This window comes from Copadichromis virginalis, linkage group LG20 (genome assembly GCF_057382275.1).
Source record: "Copadichromis virginalis isolate Kocher_CV1m ecotype Utaka linkage group LG20, C_Virginalis_male_GT1.1, whole genome shotgun sequence".
NCBI lineage: Eukaryota > Metazoa > Chordata > Actinopteri > Cichliformes > Cichlidae > Copadichromis > Copadichromis virginalis.
In genome coordinates, this window is record NC_140637.1 from 8,118,836 (window position 1) to 8,140,425 (window position 21,590).

The 21,590-nt window shown below is 40.1% G+C and overlaps 1 protein-coding gene across 1 annotated transcript in view; it reads left to right on the forward strand.

Moving 5' to 3' along the window:
• cacna1db (calcium channel, voltage-dependent, L type, alpha 1D subunit, b) overlaps window positions 1-21,590 on the forward strand; it is an 88,717-nt gene that overhangs the window by 13,588 nt on the left and 53,539 nt on the right. The window contains exons 4-5 of the mRNA XM_085444619.1: window positions 19,428-19,567; window positions 20,213-20,355. Of these exons, the coding sequence (XP_085300745.1) occupies window positions 19,428-19,567; window positions 20,213-20,355 (283 nt within the window). The remainder of the gene's footprint in view (window positions 1-19,427; window positions 19,568-20,212; window positions 20,356-21,590) is intronic.

Sequence of the window (21,590 nt, forward strand, 5' to 3'; positions counted from 1 at the left end):
AAATCTGATCAGTGTAGAGTCTGTGTCTGTGTTTGAACAGTTCATGTTATCACTTAAATATAATTAAAAAATGAATTATATGATATCATATATTAGCTTACACCAAACCCTCCACCCCTGGGGCTGTGAAGCTTGGGCTAGGACCTGTTAATGTAGTAAAGTGTGGAATAGACATTTCTGGTTTGGTTCACCTGTGTGTTGTAAAGCACACAAGCTAAAAAAAAACTTTTTAAAAAAGCGCACAAACTACTACCTTTAATTATGCTCTAATACCTATTAAAATAAGGCTCTATTCAAATAAAGTCCACTTTCATTATTTTGGGTCAAATGGTTTCTCCAGTGTTCTAGATTATCACAATGAATAATATATTTTTGCTTATATAGGAAGAGGATGACTCATTGCTTAGCTCCATTCGTGTCCTTGCTTTGTAAACCTGGCATGAAGGGAAGAGAGCAGGCGTGATACTGAGAGAGAAATTGTATTATCAGTGCTGCAGTCAGTGGGAGACATATAGGCATTTAATATTGATGTGACAATTTGTACATAATGAACAATCATGGAAGAAAAAAAAAAGCAGACAATTTTTTGATAACAAAACAAAAATTTGTTTAACATTTGTTAATTTCTCTGATGTGTTTTCTGAGTAGTTTTCAGTGTATCAGCCCACTTAACCTGATTGGCTGTGTGTGCAGTCTGTCCTCATTATTGGAGTCAATTTTTACTGCATGTGGGTGAGCCTTCACATCAGGGGTGCTCAATCCCAGTCCTCGAGAGCTACTGTCCTGCAGCTTTTAGATGCATCCCTACTCCAACACAGCTGAATCAAATGTTTGATTACCTCTTCAGCATGCCATCAAGTTTGGAAAAGGCCTGATAACAAGCCATTCATTTGATTCAGCTGTGTCGGAACAAGGATGCATCTAAAAGCTGCAGGACAGTAGCTCTCGAGGACTGGGATTGAGCACCCCTGCTTCACATGAACAGCATGAGTCAGAGATCAAAGGGTAAATAATTTTTTGGCTAATGCTGGATATTAAAATTAAAACCATGGTAATGAGCCACATAATTTTCTGATTAAAACCATAGGCAGACATTGCAGGAGGGTTGTTTCACTGTTAGTCATAACATGAAGTCAAAGCACATACCATGGAAAATCCATGCTTCGCCTAAACTTCATTCATCTTGATTGTAATATAAAAATTGTTCTCACAAAACCTGCCTGGAAAAAAAAAAAAAAAACCATCCCTAAGGTTATTTTCAAGTGGGGATGGGGTGGGGGTGCATTTGTAGCCTAGCCCAGCTGACATCGCACAGTAGGTGAGGTACACCCAGGGTAGGTCACCAGTCGATCAGATTCCTAAAGCAGAGACAGGCAACTTTTGAAGCTCACACGGACGCCTACAGACTGTTTAGAATCATTATAATTAACCTAACAAGCCTGTCTTTGGAGACATGCTTGGAGAGGAAGCCAGAGCACCTGGCGATAACTCACAAAGGGTTGCGGTTGAGGGAAGTTCATGAACCACTGGACCACTGTGCTACCCTGTATGTGTGTGCATATTTATGTGTATTTACATTCATCCACTCATTGTAAAAAAAAAAAAAAAAAAAAACTGTTTTAAAAATTTAGGATTCTCTTACAGTAATAAATTGTTTTTTGTGCGCGACCACAAATGAATACAACAAATGTTAATTCTTTTAAGGAAAAACGGTAAGAGCAAGGAATTTAACGTTTTTATTGTATAACAAAGTTCTGATTATTTAGCAAGTGAAAAAAAACCTATGGGAATTTAAATGTTTAAGGTTAAATTGTTAATTTAGATGTTCTGTGATGGTTTTTTTTTTTTATCTACAGCAGACTCCAAAAGTGTTTAAAGGGGACTTGTTATGCTCATTTTAACCGTATGTGAAGGTGGTACATCCCCTCAGTTCACTGATGCTGTTTTAGCTCGTTTCACTTTAAGGACACTGTCTGTTCAAGCCAGCTTTCTTCTAATTGGCTGCCGATCACATATTTAATTTGAAACTAACTGTATTAAACTGTAAAGGTAAGATTTCATAATGCAATTTAACGGTGACATTTTAAAGAAAGTGTATGTTTGTGACAGCACATGAACATTTTCCCTGGAAGTTGAGAAACTGACCCTGCTATTCTTATATTGTGTTATTGTGCATCCATCTATACTGTACAGGAGCCCTGTTTGTTTGTATATGTACAACTGGACAGTCAGCATACAATTGTGTATATGCATTTGTTGCGATCTTATGGGTTTTTTTAAAAATGTGTTTTTCCACATCTGACTTAAGTCTTAAAAATGGTTACATAAGTTTCTCTCAGGCACGGATTAAAGGTTTAGGGAAGAGGCGAAATGAGGGTCACACAAAGCAGCGCACTGCTCTTTCAAGCATGTGAGCGTCTGTGTTTTTCTGTACATGTGTAAAAAGAAGGGACAACCGTACAGAGCTGCTATACATTTTGTTCTATACATGTAGAGAAACGTGGTCATTAAGAGTCTAAGATCACACAGTTATTAAAACTATTCCTGTCAGGCTGATTTCATCCATATTTTCTATTGATTACTGAGGAGCACAATCATTCGAAACAAGAGGAAGGAGACAAAGATGCATTAGGATCAGTATTTGGGATCAGACTAGCATAACATGAGACCTAGCATAAACAGTCAGATCTCCTCTTCTACTTTCTTGTGTCCATTTGCATGCAGGTGCAGTGTCTCCTTTTTATGTGTATGCATGTATATAGTGTATGCGTGTAGGTGGGTGTAAGGAACGATGTAGGTGTTCCCATGTGAGTATGTGCTGTATGTGAGGTGAAGCCCTCTCATTAACAGCCAGGCACAGAAAGCATGGATGCTGTTTGTATGTGTTTGAGCAGAGAAAGATTGGCAGTGATAGCTACAGATAGGAAGACTGTTCTAGAAAAAGGTGAAGACAAACATATCACACCCATCACATAACCACATGGGTCTCTATTCTTCTTCTATATGAGAATCAGCACCGCACACCTCAGTTAGTATTTTGCTGTTTTACTAATCGCAGCTGATCCATTTTTCAGATTTTCAACTTTCTGGCAATGGTTAATGCGATAATAATAAGGATAGCTAGCATAAGTGAGAACAAAAATTCATTCGGCACTGAGACAGTGTGTCTCTGTAGTTCACTTCAGCCTCACAAGGCTGTTTTCTTTTATACCACTGAAAGGTCCATATCTCTTCAACATAAACCCATAAAATGAAAAGAATGGAAGAACATCTCTGCACAGAGATCAGATGATAACGTGTTCACAGTGTGCACACACTGGCTTTTGACAGAAGCGGGAAAATGAGGTCGAATTTAGTTTATGTGGCTAAAGCTGTGAAATACACAACAATAGGAATGTCCTGTGTATGCAGGAATGGACGGACAGACAGAGATCCTCATCCTGTGTTTTTATTATCTCCTTATTTGATTATGTTTCAAATAACGATCTGAAAGGGACTTTTTGAGCATTTGATGTATGCCAGTTAAACATTTTAATCAGACTGAGCTGGGCCAGCTGCAGTGAGGGAACGATGGCTGAAGGGAGAAGACCAAAGTCAATGTTGTTAAAGCTTCATTTATCCTGTTGGTTTACACTCTGTTAAAGCTTGCTCACTGCACATTTGTCAGGACTACGTATAAGTGTGTCCATGCTTGTGTGTGAGTGTCTTGTGAAATGTCAACAGCAGTTTTATGCTTCAGGGTGTATGTGTGTGTATGTGTGTGTGTGTGTGTGTGTGTGTGTGAGCGAGAGAGAGAGAGAGTACATTCATCCTGGGCTTGCAGATAATACAGATAGAAAGTGTTGACACACCATGAACGGGAAAGAAAGTTCATGCGCAAATCTTGTGTGAACATATTTGGTATTTGTGTGTGTGTGTGATACATGATGGAACTGCAATGTGTTCAAAGTTCATCATCTGTTCTTCTGTGTGTGTATGTGTGTGTGTGTGTGTGTGTGTGTGTGTGTGTGTGTGTGTGTTAATTCTGAAAGTATTATTTTATCAATTTTAACAAACAGACTCACAAAACAACTAAACACTATTTTAAAATGTAGTCTTGTTCGTAGTCTTGTTCTTCTTAGAGTCTCCAAAATGTTCAAATATGGTGATGTTGTTAATTTTTAATTGAATTATGATACTTCAAGTTCACTAAGTTGGGTCTAAATAAGGAAATAGAATTTTCCCCCCACCAATCTCTTTAATGCTACACAACCGTGGGTCAGTCAGTGAGCAGGATAACATGTAATCACTGCCATGGATTTATATAGCGCTTTTCAAGGCACCCAAAGCGCTTTACAATGCCACTATTCATTCACTCTCACATTCACACACTGGTGGAGACAAGCTACGGTTGTAGCCACAGCTGCCCTGGGGCAGACTGACAGAAGCGAGGCTGCCATATCGCGCCATCGGCCCCTCTGGCCAACACCAGTAGGGTAAAGTGTCTTGCCCAAGGACACAACGACCAGGACAGAGAGCCCGGGGATCGAACCGGCGACCTTCCGGTTACAGATATGCGTCCCAACCCCCTGATGGGTTGGGGTAAGTCAGTGAACATGCTCACAAAGATATCCATAGATAAAGAAATATTTCTCTTTGTCCCTCTTGCTGTGTGTGCTTGTGTGTGTGTGTGTGTGTCGTCGCTGTTAAAGTAGCCTCAGGACATCCGTGATCATACAGCTTTATTAGAGTGTGGTCCCATCATTGTGAGTCATTTCCTTCCTTCTCTGAGCTGTCACTCCTCTTCATCATTATCATGTGTTAAATATAGACTTTTCTCTATAACCACAGCAAACATGCTCATGCAGTTTAAACGCGAAAGAATATAAACTCTCATTGAGGTTAGTGAGCGAATGTGCTGCACAACATGTTTTCCCGTAAAACCAGCTTGGAGCAGGGAATGCCATATTTTTATATAATGGCACTCACTTAATGCTTGAAATGTTTACATTTAGCACATTATGAGTTTTTATCAACAGTGTACTGAACATGTTGACACACACACACACACACACACACACACACACACACACACACACACACACACACACACACACACATACATACATCTGAGTGTTATGCAAGTGGAGCCAGGGGGCTTTACAGGTTTTTAGGCTGTGGGGTGACAGTCGCTCAGATGTCAGGAGGCCTGTTTTACTGACTTAGCACCCAAAGGCCCAGGGACCACAGACACTGCAGGGAATGTAGGACACAAACACATAAACGGATAAACACACACATACGCTTTCTAAAACCTCACTTGGGCACAACGGAGCAGAGCACACTTAGCGACTGCAGTGGTAAGCCTTGCACAGCAGACACAACACAGTGTTCTGCTGGACTTGACCCAAATCGCAGTCTTCTGAGTACAAGCTCTTTATATTGAGTTTCTGGTATTGCCACATTCTGCATGAACTCTGCTTGAAATGACCAGGTGCTGTGTTTTATTTAGCGGTGAACAAAAAGCTAATGGCAGCAAATGTTAAAGGAAGAACAAACTGTAATATGGATGAGCCTTTGTATAAGCTGCGATTGTCTTGACCTACTCGGGCTCAAAGGTGATTCATTTTCCGTCAGTGAAGCTGCTGTCCTGCAGGTGTTGTGCGTTTTACATGAAAATGTATATTATTCTAACAAAAACTGTTCAGAGTGAATAATGAAAGTGGCAGTGGATTGAATGACCAGGAAATGTGATGAGGAGATTATCTGTTACTAAGCAGGTTTATAGCTGGCGGGATAAATGAGAACTTAAATCTCTTGCATACACCAGTTTTCTCCTTTAGCTGGATGCTTTGCTGCACATATGATGAAGAGCCACTGTGGACCTGCTGCGTGTTTGTTACTGTTATGCAACTTTTACTATTCAGTCAACTGCACTTCTTCTTGACACTGCCATGAGAGTCTGTACATTGCCTATAATGAGTAAACAACACAAGTTTCCTCTTTGTTTTTAAGTTAAAAAGAAGTTTTTATTCTTTTTATCTTTTTGATCTTAAAAACATAGTATTCTACCTGTAAACAGGCTTTAACCTCCTAAGACCCGAACTCTTCCACAGCATGCATTTTTAATTTCTCTTTGATATTTTGGCTGATTGGGACCTGATGAATGTAAAAACAAAGAATTACCAGATTTTTGTTTCTAAGAAAAATAAGAGCCACATATGAAGATATTCGTTTAAAATTTCGATAGAACAGTAGCAGTATAATGTCCTTGTAAGTGGATATCAGGCCCTTGTAGAGCAACATTGAGTATTTTGGTCTAACCCAAAATGTGATGTCCACATATGTGGACGGCAGGTCCTAGGGGGTTAAATAATGAGATACTCGAAGAGTTGGAATGCATACATGTGTGGTTCTGTGTGTTATCCCTGTGTTCCATGTTTCCATGCATGTGCGCTACCTACAGTTTGTTTTAACTAACTGGATGTTTATATTCATTGTGTTTGTCATTCGCATTTTACATACAACATGGCCTGCTGCCGTGACAACTGTGGCCATGGAGACTTGTGCAGTATCTGAGTTGATGGCTCTCAACAGGAGAGAGAGGCAGACTGAGAGGAGGAAGAGAAGAATAAGAAATTGAGAACAAGGAGGACAGGAGAGTGTTCAAGAGAGGGGAGAAGTGTGTAAGGTGGAAAAGGAGGTGATAATGAGAGCAGGAAAAAAAGGTTAGGACAGAAGGAGGCAAGAGTGGAGAGGTTAAGATTGTTAACCTTAACCTCTTTTTAACATCTTTCAACATCTGGATTATGAACATCTCTTATCTGAAAATAGTTTAATTTAATTTAATTTCTGTGTATCCCAAATTGATTTTACTTTGTCCAAAGATGGTACATGCAGTCAGGTCCATGAGATAAAGTTTTCCTAAATGTATCTTTTTACATCCTTACATTGAATTTGCCATTTTAATGCAGATTTTTAGCTTGAATTAAAGTATTTTAATAAAGCATTACAATAATGTTTGAGGAATTAAATCAAATTTTTGTTTAGTGCCATCATTTTTACAGGCTTTAAAGTAATTGTGCAAGTTACCATAATTATATACATAATTATTATATTTATATTTTACATACTTGGGTGCCAATCCTTTGCAATGACTGACTGATGTCCTGAAACCAGTGACATTAACTAAAAGGAGGTACTTTCTAACATGCACATCTAGGACATGATTTTTGACAGACTACTCTGACACAGTAATGCAAAGTATCTGATCTTATTTCACATGACTTCTTGGTTGTTTATCTTTTATTTAGTTGTTTTGGCACACTCATATAACAGATACAACTAGATCTATTTTAATAATCAGTTACATCTACAGGTCGTGGACAAATGTATAACGTTTGACTTAATTTGGAGATAAATTAGTCTTGACGATACAGATTCCCATAATGAAACACACCATACTACTGCATGAAGTATGGCCTTCAGAAGGAGACAGTGTCTCTAAGTCACGACTTATCAGTATAATAATTAGGGAGAATTAAAGAGCTCTCTGTATCATCTACATCTGACATGATATCACAGGACAGACCTCTATTTCTGTAAATGAGAGATCTGTGAGGGATGAGGGCCGCAGACAGGAAGCTTACAGTAAAAATCGAATCTTTGCCAGCTCTAACCTGCAGCACATAAACAGTAGAGGTGAAAATATGTAATGGTCTATATTGCAACCACTTCAGTTTATCTCATGAATATAACATGTAGATAAAAAGATGGACCTAATCATTAAAACGAGTGGTGTGTGCATGCATGTGTGACTACCTACCTTTCTTGTTTAATTCAGCATTTTCATGAAAGCTTAAAATATATATGCTTTTAAACGAGAGAAATATACATGATAAAAGGTTCTATCACAGCCCGATATAATCTTTGTGAAAAACTTTCCTCTTCTCCTAAGAATAAAAAGATGGGAATATCGGTGGCTCTTCTGTTGATGTCCTGCTCATTGCTTTGAGCAGGACATCCTGAGCCTTTCTGGCTGTCATTAATCTGATTAAGACCAAAGGGAAACGGGCTAATAGGAGCTGATTGGCCTGCTTCTGGCTGTCTGGTTGATTCACCTACATGTCCGTGACCTCACAAACAACCATGCAGTGGCCTGCTGACAGAATCACACTAAAGCACTCTCTTACACTCTCACAAGAGCATACACAGGCGTCCACAAAAATATTCCCATGCATAAACACTCTCATAAAGTTAGTTAGCAGAGGTGGTAGTGTAGCTGCCAAAGAATGTTTTTGAGGACAAAGAGGCCCTGCAGAGGCACCGTGCTTCTCAGAACCACAGTCTTTGAAGCTGTTCTGGACAATATCAGACTTCAGCATAGCTATCCACTATTCTAGTGCAACATTAAACCCATGCCTGCTGAGTCCATGCCTCGATGGATCAGAGCCGCTTTTTTCTGCACGAGGGGGAGCTATACATTATTAAGCAGTTGGTTTTAATGTTGTCACTGATTGGTATGGGACTGGCTACAGCTCCTTGGTTTCCCCTGTGTAGATATTACCATGACACATCATCAGCTACTGATGTAATTTGACATCAGTAAAAAAAATCTCTTGTTCCAGAGGGCTTTTCCAGTACAGGGCGAAAGTAGAAAGACAAACAGAAAATGATTTTTTTTAGAGGTGAAGGACATACAGAGACCAGGCTTTGGCTTTAGAGTCCAAAGAGGAGCCAATGTGACACCTCGTGTTTGTCTTGCTTGGTTCTTCACCTTTTTAGGCGATAGAGAACCGATTCATGCATCGGGATCTATTTAATTTAGATTCTTTTCATGCTTAAAAACACAACAATCAGCAGACAAATCATGTGATCCACTGTGACATCATCGCAGTGGATCGCAGTTCATACACAGAACATCATGGGATACTACAATAACTCTTAGGTGCTGAATTGCCATGGTTTAAACACACACAAACCACATACACAATGCAGCCTGAGCCACATTGCATTGAACCTAATGACAGCTCGTATTACCATCACTGAGGGAAGTGACATCGACTGAACCTGCGTCAGCTCTGTGTGTGTGTGTGCTCTGATGCTCCCAGCTGATTTGTTAGGCAGGTCAGGCATGGTGATGTTCCTTGTTTGTGATCGATTATAAGCATACAGTCACACACGCATACACTCAGGCATATATACTGTGCATAAATTGGGTTATCAAAAGCACATAAAAAGACGGTCCATTGGAAAAAAATAATCAAAAGCATTTTAATCTGTCAATTTCAATCAAACACAGTAAAAAATGATCCAAATAAACTAACCGGAATGATATTTAAAACCAGCAAGAACATAAAAAAGCTAGTTTGTGCTTTTATGTTAGTATCTTTAGTCTTTTCATGTTGAGATCGGGACGCCTGGACACTTTTGTCACTGAAGTCTTTGTAGCTCTGTGTATCTGGTGCCAATGGTATTGCATTACTCATGATGGGAAGACTGAAATCCTTAATGTATGGAGCTAGAAGAAGGGGGAATACACCCAGCAGGATAAAGCAAATCTGTTGTGTTCAACAACCGAAGGTGTGAAGAACCAGACAGAAAAAGAAATGTAGGTTTGTCAGTATAGCAGCCATCTGCAGACTGTCACTGCTCAATTTTACAGCTTTTCTATAGTTAACACCTCCACTGCTGTCACCTCCAATCATTTATTTCCACACTTTCTCTCATGTCCACTCAGATTATTTACAGCCTTATGTAACTGGGTCTGGAATTGTGTCACTTCCAATTCAAATGAAATTAGTTTCAGTATTGGGATCATTCCTGGATTCAGTCATGGATTATTTCTCAGTATAGTACACACATCTTTGCATGTTTTTTTCCCCCCCCATGGGTTCTTCTAATAGCGTCATATGACACTGCACCGAACCGATGTAAATTTATTTATAGGTAATCTTAAATCTAAAGAACAGTGTCATAATTCCTTTGAGAAAGGAAGTGTTCGCCCACAGAGGCCGTTCAGTGAGGAGCTGCTTTTGTCCTGCATTGTTTTGGTACACACATTTCTGCCTCGCCTGCTATCTTTCGGTGTGCTAAACAACAGCAGACTCTTGTCACAGCAGCTCCTTAACTTACACAAAGGCTGATAAGAGGGAAGCATGGAGGAGAAGCGAAGATGGCAGAGAGCTTTTCTCTTTCCTCAGGATAACAGCACAGATAAACGTGAAAACAGTCTGCACTAACAATGATCCAGTATGATTTGAACCCCTTAATCCACATAATGGCGCTCGTTTTCACAGTTTAGTGAGAGTGTTTTTGGCCGTTGTTACTCTCTGCATTTGCATTATTATTATTGTTTTTGATAGACTGACACATTTTCAAGCATTAACACACAGTTGATCAGTGCTTTGGTTTGCATAATATATTCTTTAACTACTACTGCAGATCTGTAGGTGAGATCAGGACAACTAATCCTAACCAAGACTGCCAAACCACTTTCAAATAATGAATTAGGTGGTCATGTGTACTGGGAGAGTGCAAAAAAATTACTTGCTAGCATAACTGCAAAGATTCACACAACATAATGTGGCACTTGCAGAGTACAGCCAAATCACCACTGCTGCTCCCACTTTCTCATATTGGAGAACACAATAATTGATTCTTATCATTTTACCACAGTCTATTGACAGAGTGTACGTATACAGCAAGCATGCAGGAATAACTGCACTGTATGTAACTCATTCTGATTCACTACCTGTGTGAAGCATGTTATGCTTATTTTAAGTTACCAGTGTGTATTTAAAGGTTTCTGTTTCACGCTTAACTCTTATATTTTATCCAACAAGGTAATGTGAAAGTTATAAGATATCATATACAGAAACACTAATTTCACACTAATCCAATTCTGTTAGTAGTTTTAAAAACATGTTTTTATCTGCATATGTGATTTTCCTTTTTCCTCACATATGCATTGCCCTTCATTGTCCACTGCTCTTTTCTCTCTGGCTCGCTGTGATGTCGTTGCATTTATACTCATCAACTTTTCTGTTGCAGTTTCCCAAGACAACAGCAAAAACACGAGCCATGCTTATGCAGAGCAGACTGACCGCCTGCATGAAGAACTGTGCTCTGTGCATGTTAAAATGAAACTCAATTATATCAAATTAATATAATTATTCTGTGAGGGAAAAGTCACAGAGCGTTACATTGAGTCATCATGGTTACACACGTTCACATCACGTACGCACACACTGGCCAATGTAAACACAGAAATACACGCGCTGCGCTCTGCCTCTTTTAGACTCCATATTATTATATGAGTGTATCCTTACAGTGAATAGTGAATGATCACTTCATTATATGATTTAAGGGCTAACCTGATCAGATACATGCCAGGCAGTTAGCTAAAGATGAGCACTGCACAAAGATGCTTTGCATATGCTCTTGTAAAAAAATAATAATTATATTTTAAACTATTTCAGTCCTGTTCGGTTGACATACATGCTAACATGGGGGTTGTACTGTCTCAGCGTATGTGAACACCTGCTTTTGTCCCACATTAACTTCAGAGGCTGAATGTGAGGCAGACGTCCACGTGCCCTCTCAATTTTTCTGAATGTGCAAACAAGGGTACCACCTACACATGTCCTCCAAGTGGAGTAGAAAATACTATAATAAGAACAACTACTTGTCCACAGATATCTACCATGTGATACAAAATATTATTCCACATTTGTGCACACTGCAAAAATCTGTCTTCTCTCTCCCATAGTCTGTGCTTCATCCGTCCTCCCTGTACTCTCCTTTTCGTCTTCTCTTTCCCCCTCCCCCACACGTTAAAAAAATATTTTTTTACTCTCAATAAACTCGAAGCAAGAGTTTTGTGTTAAATGCAGCTGAAGTATAGAAACGTTGTTTGTTGCAAATACCTATAATATCTTTGCAAATCTGCTTGACATAAACTGAATGGATGCAAAATACATTCATTTGACCAGATTCCATTAAATTTAACATGTGACACTGTACTTTTGTAACACAATTACATGGAAAATTTACATGTAATTAAATGCGTTAAAGTGGGTAGAATTTAGTGTAGAACACTGCAGAAGGCTGACCCTGTTGGAGTGAGGTTTCTTCCTGTTACAAGGGATTTTTTTTCTTCCCACTGTCACCTTGTAATTGCTAGATCATCTGATTGATTTGGTTTTCAGGGGCATTCATTTATGTGTGTGGCAATTTAGATTTATTAAAGAAAACACAAATGTACCAGAGTTTGCTCTTAAAACTGGCAGTGCAGCAATTTGCGCATTTGTCCAGTCTAGTGAAGGACTGGTGTGCAGAAAAGAGCTGCCAATCATCTGTCGCACAGCCCAGTTAAAATACTAAAGAAATGTAGCTGCTGCATTGCAATCATTAAGCTCACATGGAGCATAACCTTTTAAATCTTTTCATATCAACAGCACAGCTCTACCTGAGTGCTCATAACCCAAACTGTGCTTGATTGAAAACATGGTCTAGAGTCTCTGTAAGTCCAAAAACATCAACTAGGACATTTTGTTCATCCGCTGCACACAGACTGTCAGCTCTTTTGGCTTTAGCTCAAGCAAGCAAAATTTCTTGTCTAGCTCCCAAAACAGGGGATTTTGGAGCTTACAGGACTCGCTGCTCCTCCTTAAATCAATTAAGCTGTTTCACTGGGAGTGGATGGACCTCAGTTTGTGCTGCTCTCTACGGGAAGCAAACGCATCTTATGCCATAGTGTACAAAGTCATTTTGCACAAGGAGATTAATGCTCGCTGCCATCCTGTTTTACTAAACTGACCCTAAATGCTTACAGTGAACACAAAAGGCCTTTTTCTGTTGTCTTCAGCTCCACTGGCAGATTGATCGCTCCTCCACACAATAGGAAGCGAGTATATGTAATTAAAAAGCGTTATAACAATTAAACAGTAATAGTAACACATAATGTGCATTATTTGGATCATACGTTTTATTATCCTCAAATTTTCTTTAATGTCTTTCGTATTTTGATGGCGTAAAAGTATTATTTTCAAGCTGAAGGACTGAAAACTGAATGTAGGGCATCTCCTGTTCATCTAAACCAGTAGGGTGTACCAGAGGCAGTCGTCTTGAGTATCCCTCACTTAAGCACTCCAAGTTTCATTCTCTGCCCACACATGCAACAAGCCTGATTTCCATGGCGACAGCATCCCTGTTACAAGCACGGGAGGAGCATTTTTCACTGAGCTCGGACACAGGAAACAAACACCGGGGATGCCGTCCTTTGAGGAAGAACATGACAAAAACAAACACAACATTCGTTCTGGATCCTCACTTTTAGCAGAACAAAAGGCCAAAGACCGACGTGTGTTGACAGTGTTTAGATGTGTGTGTGTCACCCCCCCCCCCACACACACACACATACACGACCCCGTCAAGCTTTTTCTCTCTCCTGGTCAGCACTCAACCCCGCTCCAGTTCTCTCATGCAGAGGCAGCTTCAGGTCTGCGCCACGTGCTTCTCTCACACTCCACTTACTATCCAGGAATCCCTCGGGGATGGGAAGAATAAAAGGGATTTAATATGTATTATATATCATCATAGCATGTGTGCTATAGCTAGGTATGTAACAGGGCAGAGACCAAAGTCTGCTTAAAGACTACACTTAATAAATCCACTTCTGTGCATTGTAGGCTTTGATAGTTCCTATAATCCTTACCTTATTATGGGCTTAAAAACAAGAAGAGTACTTGCAGGTTGTTATTCAGTCGAGATATTTAAACAGACAAATAGCAAAATTGAAAGCGCCTCTCCATGTTCATGAAGTGCTGAAGTCTCCCCGCAGCTGCTTCACAATAAACGTCATAATACGTAATTTCACTGGAAAGCTTTTAAAGTGAAGCAGATGCAGGAAGTGTTTACTTTTAATTAATAGCATTGCATCCCTGCACCTGTCCTACTGCTATCTGCTGCTTCTGTTCTTGTCTGCATAATGGCTTGGCCTAAAGGCAATTGTTTACGCACAGCTCTCTTAAGGTCCCATCACAGCGTTACAATCAGCTTGAGGTCTAGGCTTTGCAACACCTTGATTGTCTTGTGTTTTCAGCTTTTCTGTTGTAGATTAGCTGCTGCGCTTGGACCCATTGTCCTGTTGTATGCTCTAACAAGCTTTAGCAGTTGGACAGATGGCCTCACATTTGACTCCAGAATACTTACAGAGGAGTTCATGGTAAACTCAGTGACTACAAGGTAGCCAGATCCTGTGTACCCCTCCACCAACAGCTGGTATGACCTGTTTCTGGTTTTCACCAAACATCCGGACATCTCCACTTTGGTCTCATCTTCTTGTTCCAACAGTCTCGTGTTTGTTCAGATGCAGCTTCTATTTTCCAGTTGTACTATCATGAGCTGTAACATTTAACATGACAACTTTTTCTATCTTTCTACCATGCAAATGTGTATTCATTAGGTTTTTTATGTGTATGCAACTTGCATTGTGAGATCACCTATGCACTACGTTTGTTGTCTCCATTGTCCTGTGGTAATCTCCACTCTTCATTATCGGCCTTACTCCCAAGTCACGACCTAAATCCAGTTCGCTGAAACACACACACACACACACACACACACACACACACACACACACACACACACACACACACACACACACACACACACAATTTGTCAGCTGTTCACTAAACAGAACAGCGAACATATCATTCCTGTGTAAACAACAAGAGGACAAGGCAAGAATGCTAAATTGGATGTAGGCAGGTGTGTGTTCATGTGTGCTTTGAAGGCTCTTATCACTGAGAAACAGCTCTGAATTGTTAGGCTTGTTGACGTTAACTGGCTCCCCCCCCCCCCAGCTGCTGTTGAGACACCACTCTCAGTTAACACCGTTAACAATTAAGACACAGATAAAGACATGGCCATTGTTGAAATACCAATATTTTCTCAGCAGCTGAGTTACTCATACAGAGCATCTGGATAGTTCTGCAGTATGAAAAGACCAAAGCAGTGAATTTGCATGTTTTTGATTTAAAAAAAAAAAAAAAAAAACTTGCATAAAGGATATTTCCATTTCTGGTAAAGAGTTTGCAGACCTTGTAGACGTATCTCAGTTTATGTTTTTCTGTATTGGATCTAAATCAAAACATTTTGATACATATTTGTCAAACTCATATTTGTTTGAGGTACAGTAGAAAATGCAAATTTAACAGCTTTGCCAAACCGATGTAAAAATGTTTTTTAAACTTAAGCTTAAGACATGTGCCGCCTCTGTCAGTGTGCCCCAGGGCAGCTGTGGCTACAATGTAGCTTGCCATCACCAGTGTGTGAATGTGTTTGTGAATGGGTGAATGACTGAATGTAGTGTGAAGCGCTTTGGGGTCCTTAGGGACTAGAAAAGCGCTATACAAATGCAGGCCATTTTTCCATTAATCTGACAGCATCTGAATAGGCTGTCTTCGTGTTTGACTGAGCCTTCAGCTTTCTGTTAAAAGTTGCCAAAGCCCTATGAGTTCTAGGTTTGACCCAGAAACATTTACATATCAGTTTTATATTGCACAAGACTGAACTGCGAACAGATAGGCACTCAAAACACAAGCCTGTCTTTGACATTTTTGTGAGTTGCTCCACTCACTAAATTCCCCTAAAAGTAATAAAGTTTGCATAATGACGTGATCTCGCCAACTCTTTTCTTATTTATTGCAATTTTGCTTATAAAGGTATAGTTAAATCTCACTAGTGCTAGGATGCCTGGGTCGTTGACCCAAGGTTTTTGAGTTTATTATTTATTATTTCCAGTCTTTGGTTTCTTTGAATTCTGTCTTATGGTTTATGTCTCTGTCTTCTCTAGTTGCTCTGTCTCCCCTGTCAGCTGTATCCCCTTGTCTAGTTCGCGTCTCTGTGTATCCTTAGTTGCTATATCCCCGTGTCCAGCCAGTGTCTGTGTCTGCCCTGGTCCCACGTCTCTGTTCCCTCTGTTGTAGTGCCTGCATGTGAGTCTGTGTCTTTTGTTCAGTCGGTGATATGGGTTTCCTGTTTTACTTTGAAAGTCCATGTCTGATGTTAATGTGTCTGGTTTTGCTTCCCCTTGTCTCGTTAGGCCTGATTTGCCCCTGCTGTGTTTCCCTCCTGTTACCCATTCCCTGATTGCTCCCTCTGTGTATTTGAGCCCTGTGTTTCTTTGTGTCTGTGTCGCGATCTACTGTTTACCTAGCTGTGTGTTCTGTCAGTCCGCCGGTGTAAGTTTATTTTTATTTTTTCCAGTTATGTTATATTTTGAGTTTAACATTAAAGCTGTTTTGAGTTCACGACTGTCTCTGGAGTCTGCACCTTGGGTCCTATTCCTGTCTGCACACAGCCACTCATAACAACTAGAAGTTCATGCTGACAATTCCTTTGCATCTGTTGTCACTGCCGTGCATATACAAGTCTTATCTGTTGTCTTTTATCTTTTCATTGTGTTGGAACACAGCTGAAATTAGGAGACGGGGTTATGTTTATTAAATTTAACATTACTTGCCATTGGTGTCCAAGAAAACATTCTGCCTACTCAATACAAAAAATACTGAAGTCATAAAAGACAAATATATTTTAATTTAGAAGTTTCATAACTGGAAAAAAAACATGTTTCCTGCACTAGAGATTTAAAACTTTCCAGATCACACTGAACGACAGCGGGTAAACAGGTCTGAGTGACCACTGTTATCCTCGTTCCATGTTGACAATGCCTCCATTCATCACACATGAGGGGTGAGTGCTTTTGATAAGAATGGACATCATATGGAATAGCTTTAGCACTCACCAGCTGTGACCCCCAGTGGGGTCAGCTGTAGGAGATTTTGTCAGACAGCTGTCTCCGCCACCATCATTAAAACATCAAATCCAGGATGTCTTTTGGAAGAATGAAGCATCCATCCTTCCTGCTGTTGTTACAGACTTTAGAATCAATGTCTGGGTGCACTGACGCTGGTGTGACGTGGCCGCTCGACAGCTTGCTATGTTTTGTTGTTTGTGCCTGTTATTTGTAGGCTTACTGTACATCTGTTTGCACAGTGATGCTCAGAGCTCCAGTGGCTGCCTGAAAAGAAAATACGGCTGTAATCTTAAGTAGACTGCATGGATAAATTGCATAATCACAGTTAATCTAAAGAGTCAATGCACTTAGAGCTAAAACTAAAAAAAAATAACACTATAGTAGCCTATAGTGGCTGCTGATTAAGTGTTATTCTTTAAGCCACCATTGCCAGCGGCATTTAAAATTTTTCAGTGAAAGTGTTGGTCTGATTGACTTGCTGCTTTTCAGAAGCATGGTTTGAGTTTGTGTATCATTGCAGGTCTCTCTGCCCACTTGTGTGGGTGTGAAGTCTGAGTGTGCGTGCTGCTGATGTCGTCAGTCTCTTTCAGTAACCACGTATCTTTGCGCACGCTGTCCGAGTGCGCTCTGCGTGTCTGCGTCCTTTAAATCAACAACAGGAGTGCTTAACTTAATGGGCCTTAAAACCTGCCGACTCACTAACCTTTTGGTTCGTAAATAAGAGACAGAGAGAGGATGACAAGCGGAGAGAAAGCGAGAGAGAGAGAGAAAGTTGTGTGTGGGAGAGGCAGAAAGAGAGAGAAAGGGAGAGAGTGAGATACGTAGGAGAGAGAAATGTGTTTCTGTGTGAGAGAAAAAGAAAGTGGAGGTGAGAAAGTGAAATAATGTGTAAGCACAATAAATAGATGTGTGTGTATGTGGAAATATCCAAATTCTGGGACATATTTGCATTACCGGGCACATAGTTACCATGGAAACATGCTGATGATGCACCAGGACATACAGTATGACTTGAAGACTTTTCATCTTTTCTGTTTTTTGGCCTCAAAATATACGCACTGGCAGCATGTCTGCTGCTTAGTGGTCACCGCTTCGGTTTTTCTGCACCACTTTTGCCCGAGATGATGTGTCAGTCACACAGCGCCATTAATTTTGCGACGTCCTCATTTGGATTTTGTATTGTTGGCTTTCAGTACATCTCTCCCTGAGCTGTGTTTATGAGGTTCACCTGAATGCAAATGAATGAAAGGGGGTCATTTCCACCCACAGTCACATCCTTCCATATAAAGCCGGTGTTACATCATATGCTGCTGCTGTATAAAATCTTGAGCTCTCAAAAGACATATTAAGATTGTCTTTTCTGTTTTTTTCTTTTTTCTTTTGGTGCAAACATCATGTACTCATGAAAAACTCACAATTTTCTTTACTTTCAGAACCAGAGTCACAGTCCATTCTTGAACTAGAACACTTGTGCGATATGCTTATGGGTACCTGAACATTTCAGGACTGAGCCACATTTAACTTAAAACATCACTACTGGAAAGTTTGTTTCTGCTTGTTGTGTTATGTCTATTCTCAATGCATCATGATGTCTGCTCCTGCACTTGTGACACTACGGCAAATGCTGTTTCAGTTTTATTTTATATTGACACACTTGAAGCCTGAATCATGAAAATACGAATAAATCATCAGAATGAACACAGCGCACTATTGCAAGCCTTATATGTAGACTCTTTAGCAAACTTTTATTTTAAGGAATGATATGGTTCCTTAAGATCTAGATTTAAATTGTCACACCTCACAAACATGTGGACATGGGAGGAAGAGTGCATGTATAATGGGAAAAGGATGTTGAAGATGGAGCTGCCAGGCAGGAGGAAAAGAGAAAGATCACAGAAAGGATTTGTGGATGTAGTGAAGGAGGACATGCAGGGGATTGGTGTGCCAGAAGAGGATGCTAGGGTTAGACTGAAATGGAAGCAGATGATGTGCAGTGGTGACCCCTGTGGCAGCCTGAAGAAAAAGAAGAAGAAGAAGACATGTCTTACATGTGTATAGATATAAATACAAACAAAACTGGCGAGGCTGTCTTGGCTCATAAAGAGATATACACCATAAATACCACAGAGTTCACCGAGTTTGTATCAGTGAAAATTCATGCATTTTAAAGCGGTGTTTTCATGTCAATATTATAAGCTTATTATAGTAACTCAACTGATAATTGATCAGCGGATTATTAGAGAGATTTCTGTTTGATGACGTGCTTTATGTCCATGGATGAAATATTACCTTTTTTAATCTTGATTTCATCTGGCTGAATAGATTTAGGATTAATTTTTAAAGTACTTCTTCAGGGTTTTTTTTGTCTTTTTAGTCAGCATGTCCTCTAGCTCAGCACACGCAGGCTACATTTGTTGAATGTGCTAGGAGGGGGGGGGGTTGGGATTGAAAACATGGTCATTGACCGTTTGCCTTTTATTGATAACAGATACCTGGTGCGGCTGCAAGTCGTTGCACACACCATTGTCCAACAAGGTCGCAAAGTTTAAATAAACATCTTTCATTGTTTTCCACCCCTCTCCTCTTTACACCTGTTTTCTTCCTTGTTTCTGTTCCCTCTATGCAGGAGACAGTAGAGTATGCCTTCCTCATCATTTTCACAATAGAGACATTTCTGAAGATTATTGCCTACGGTCTGGTGATGCACCAAAACTCCTACGTCAGAAACGGCTGGAACATGCTGGACTTTGTCATTGTCATTGTGGGGTGAGTTTACAGGTAGCACATAATGCAGGATATACGTACAAATACACATTTGCACACGCACACAATTCTTTTTACATAAGAAACCAATCATGCGCACATCTTCTACGCTCTCTTCCATGTACTTGAAAAAAGATGGTATAACACATATTTGTGCATTTGCGCAACTTAGCCCAACATCTGGCCTTCCGCTCTCTCAATCAAAAATGAATCATGACCTTTTAAATTCTGTCCTGTATCACTACAATAGTGATGTTTTGAGCACATGCACCAAAGTGCACACTCATACACGCACAAAGACACGAATATATGGCTTTGTATAGAGTGACGGTTTATCAGTAGACCACCTGGCTCCTGTGGGACTTCAATGTAAACTGTGATGAGGTGTGAAAAACTAAAGGTAAATATCCATAGACATATGTAAAGAGCACACACATAAACCATGCACACTTGCACAGGCAGGTGCTTGAACAGAGAGACAAGAACAAAGAGGACTCACGGCTTTGTTCATTGCTTTCTGACTCTTTTGCTTTTATCTTTTTCTGCTCTGTTTTCATCACATTGCCATTACTGCTTCTTCCCTTACATGCCTCTGCCTCACTTTCTCTATATTTTATCTCCCTCTCTCTCCCCCTCTCTCATCTCCAGGTTGTTCAGTGTGGTTCTGGAGATGATAACCAAAGATGCAGATTCTGGTGGTCAGTCTGGAGGCAAACCTGGAGGGTTTGACGTCAAGGCCCTCCGAGCCTTTCGCGTGCTACGACCCCTTCGCCTTGTCTCTGGAGTTCCCAGTGAGTAAACATAAAAATGTGGAATAAATGTACATGTTTTACGCCCTTAAGTCCAAACCAATTAATCTTCTCTTTATTTAAGCGCCCTATGAACTCACACAGGAGTTCTCAGCTAATTTCACAGTGACTGGGTTGAGATGAGTGTAGATAATGTATGCTTGGATGCACGTGATCCTGTCATGGCACTGAAACACACAATGGAAGTAGAAAAAACCCCAAAATCTCACAAAACACAATGGAAATATATTTGGGGAGAAAATAATGGGACTAAACAGCTGCTGAAATTACAGAAATCAAAACATGTGAAGGATTGCTCTGAGACACATTAAAAAGAAGCGGAGGATTCATCGGTGTAGTGAGGGACAGATAGATACGTGTTTGCTATTGGAACCAGATGTTCACACCCACATAGTCTTGAGAAATGGGTGTACCCAGCAAACATAAAATACTGTATCCTCAAAAGCTGGATTGGTGTCACTTGCACATAATTAAAACACTAAAGACACAACAGATCACATGTTGACATGAGTCATGGACTCTGAGTAAGGAAGGAAACATCTGGCTTGTTATTGGTGCACATTTCAAAAGCCAGCATCTGTGTGCACGGGACACTTTTGTGATACACACATTAATGCGTACCGGTTTTGGAGCAAAGTATGGTATGCAGATGAAAAACGCTGTGCACATATGGGATGTGAAGAGTATGGCACTATAGTAATGGAATCTACATAATAGGATACGGAGGCAAGCATGGCCACGTCCCAACTTCCTACTGGCATAAAATTCAATGAAAAATTTAAAAAACAGTAGATTTGTTTGAACTATTTTCTCCTAAATGCATGACTACGGCGTGTTATTAGTCTAAATTATCATTAGGTGTGTTTAGTGAAAATGATCTGTTCTGAGTTAGCATGGTTCCACCTGCTCCAACTATTCATTTTATTCCACTTATCCAGTTTAGGGTCACAGTTGGGCTGGAGCCTATTCCAGCTGATACAGGGCGAGAGGTGGGGTACACAGCTGACAGAGCCTCAGAGCCTTTCATGTGCTGTTAGCATAAGTTAGCGTTTGCACTAGGGACATTTTCTTATTTCTTATTATAAGACACCTTTAACATATCTTCTTTTGTGCTTACCTAGCTTTGTCATCCAGTCTTATGAGTAGCCCAATTTTTCAGTGATTTCAAAGTTGTGTTTTATTACAATATGGAACTTATTGAATTAGGGGACCATGTA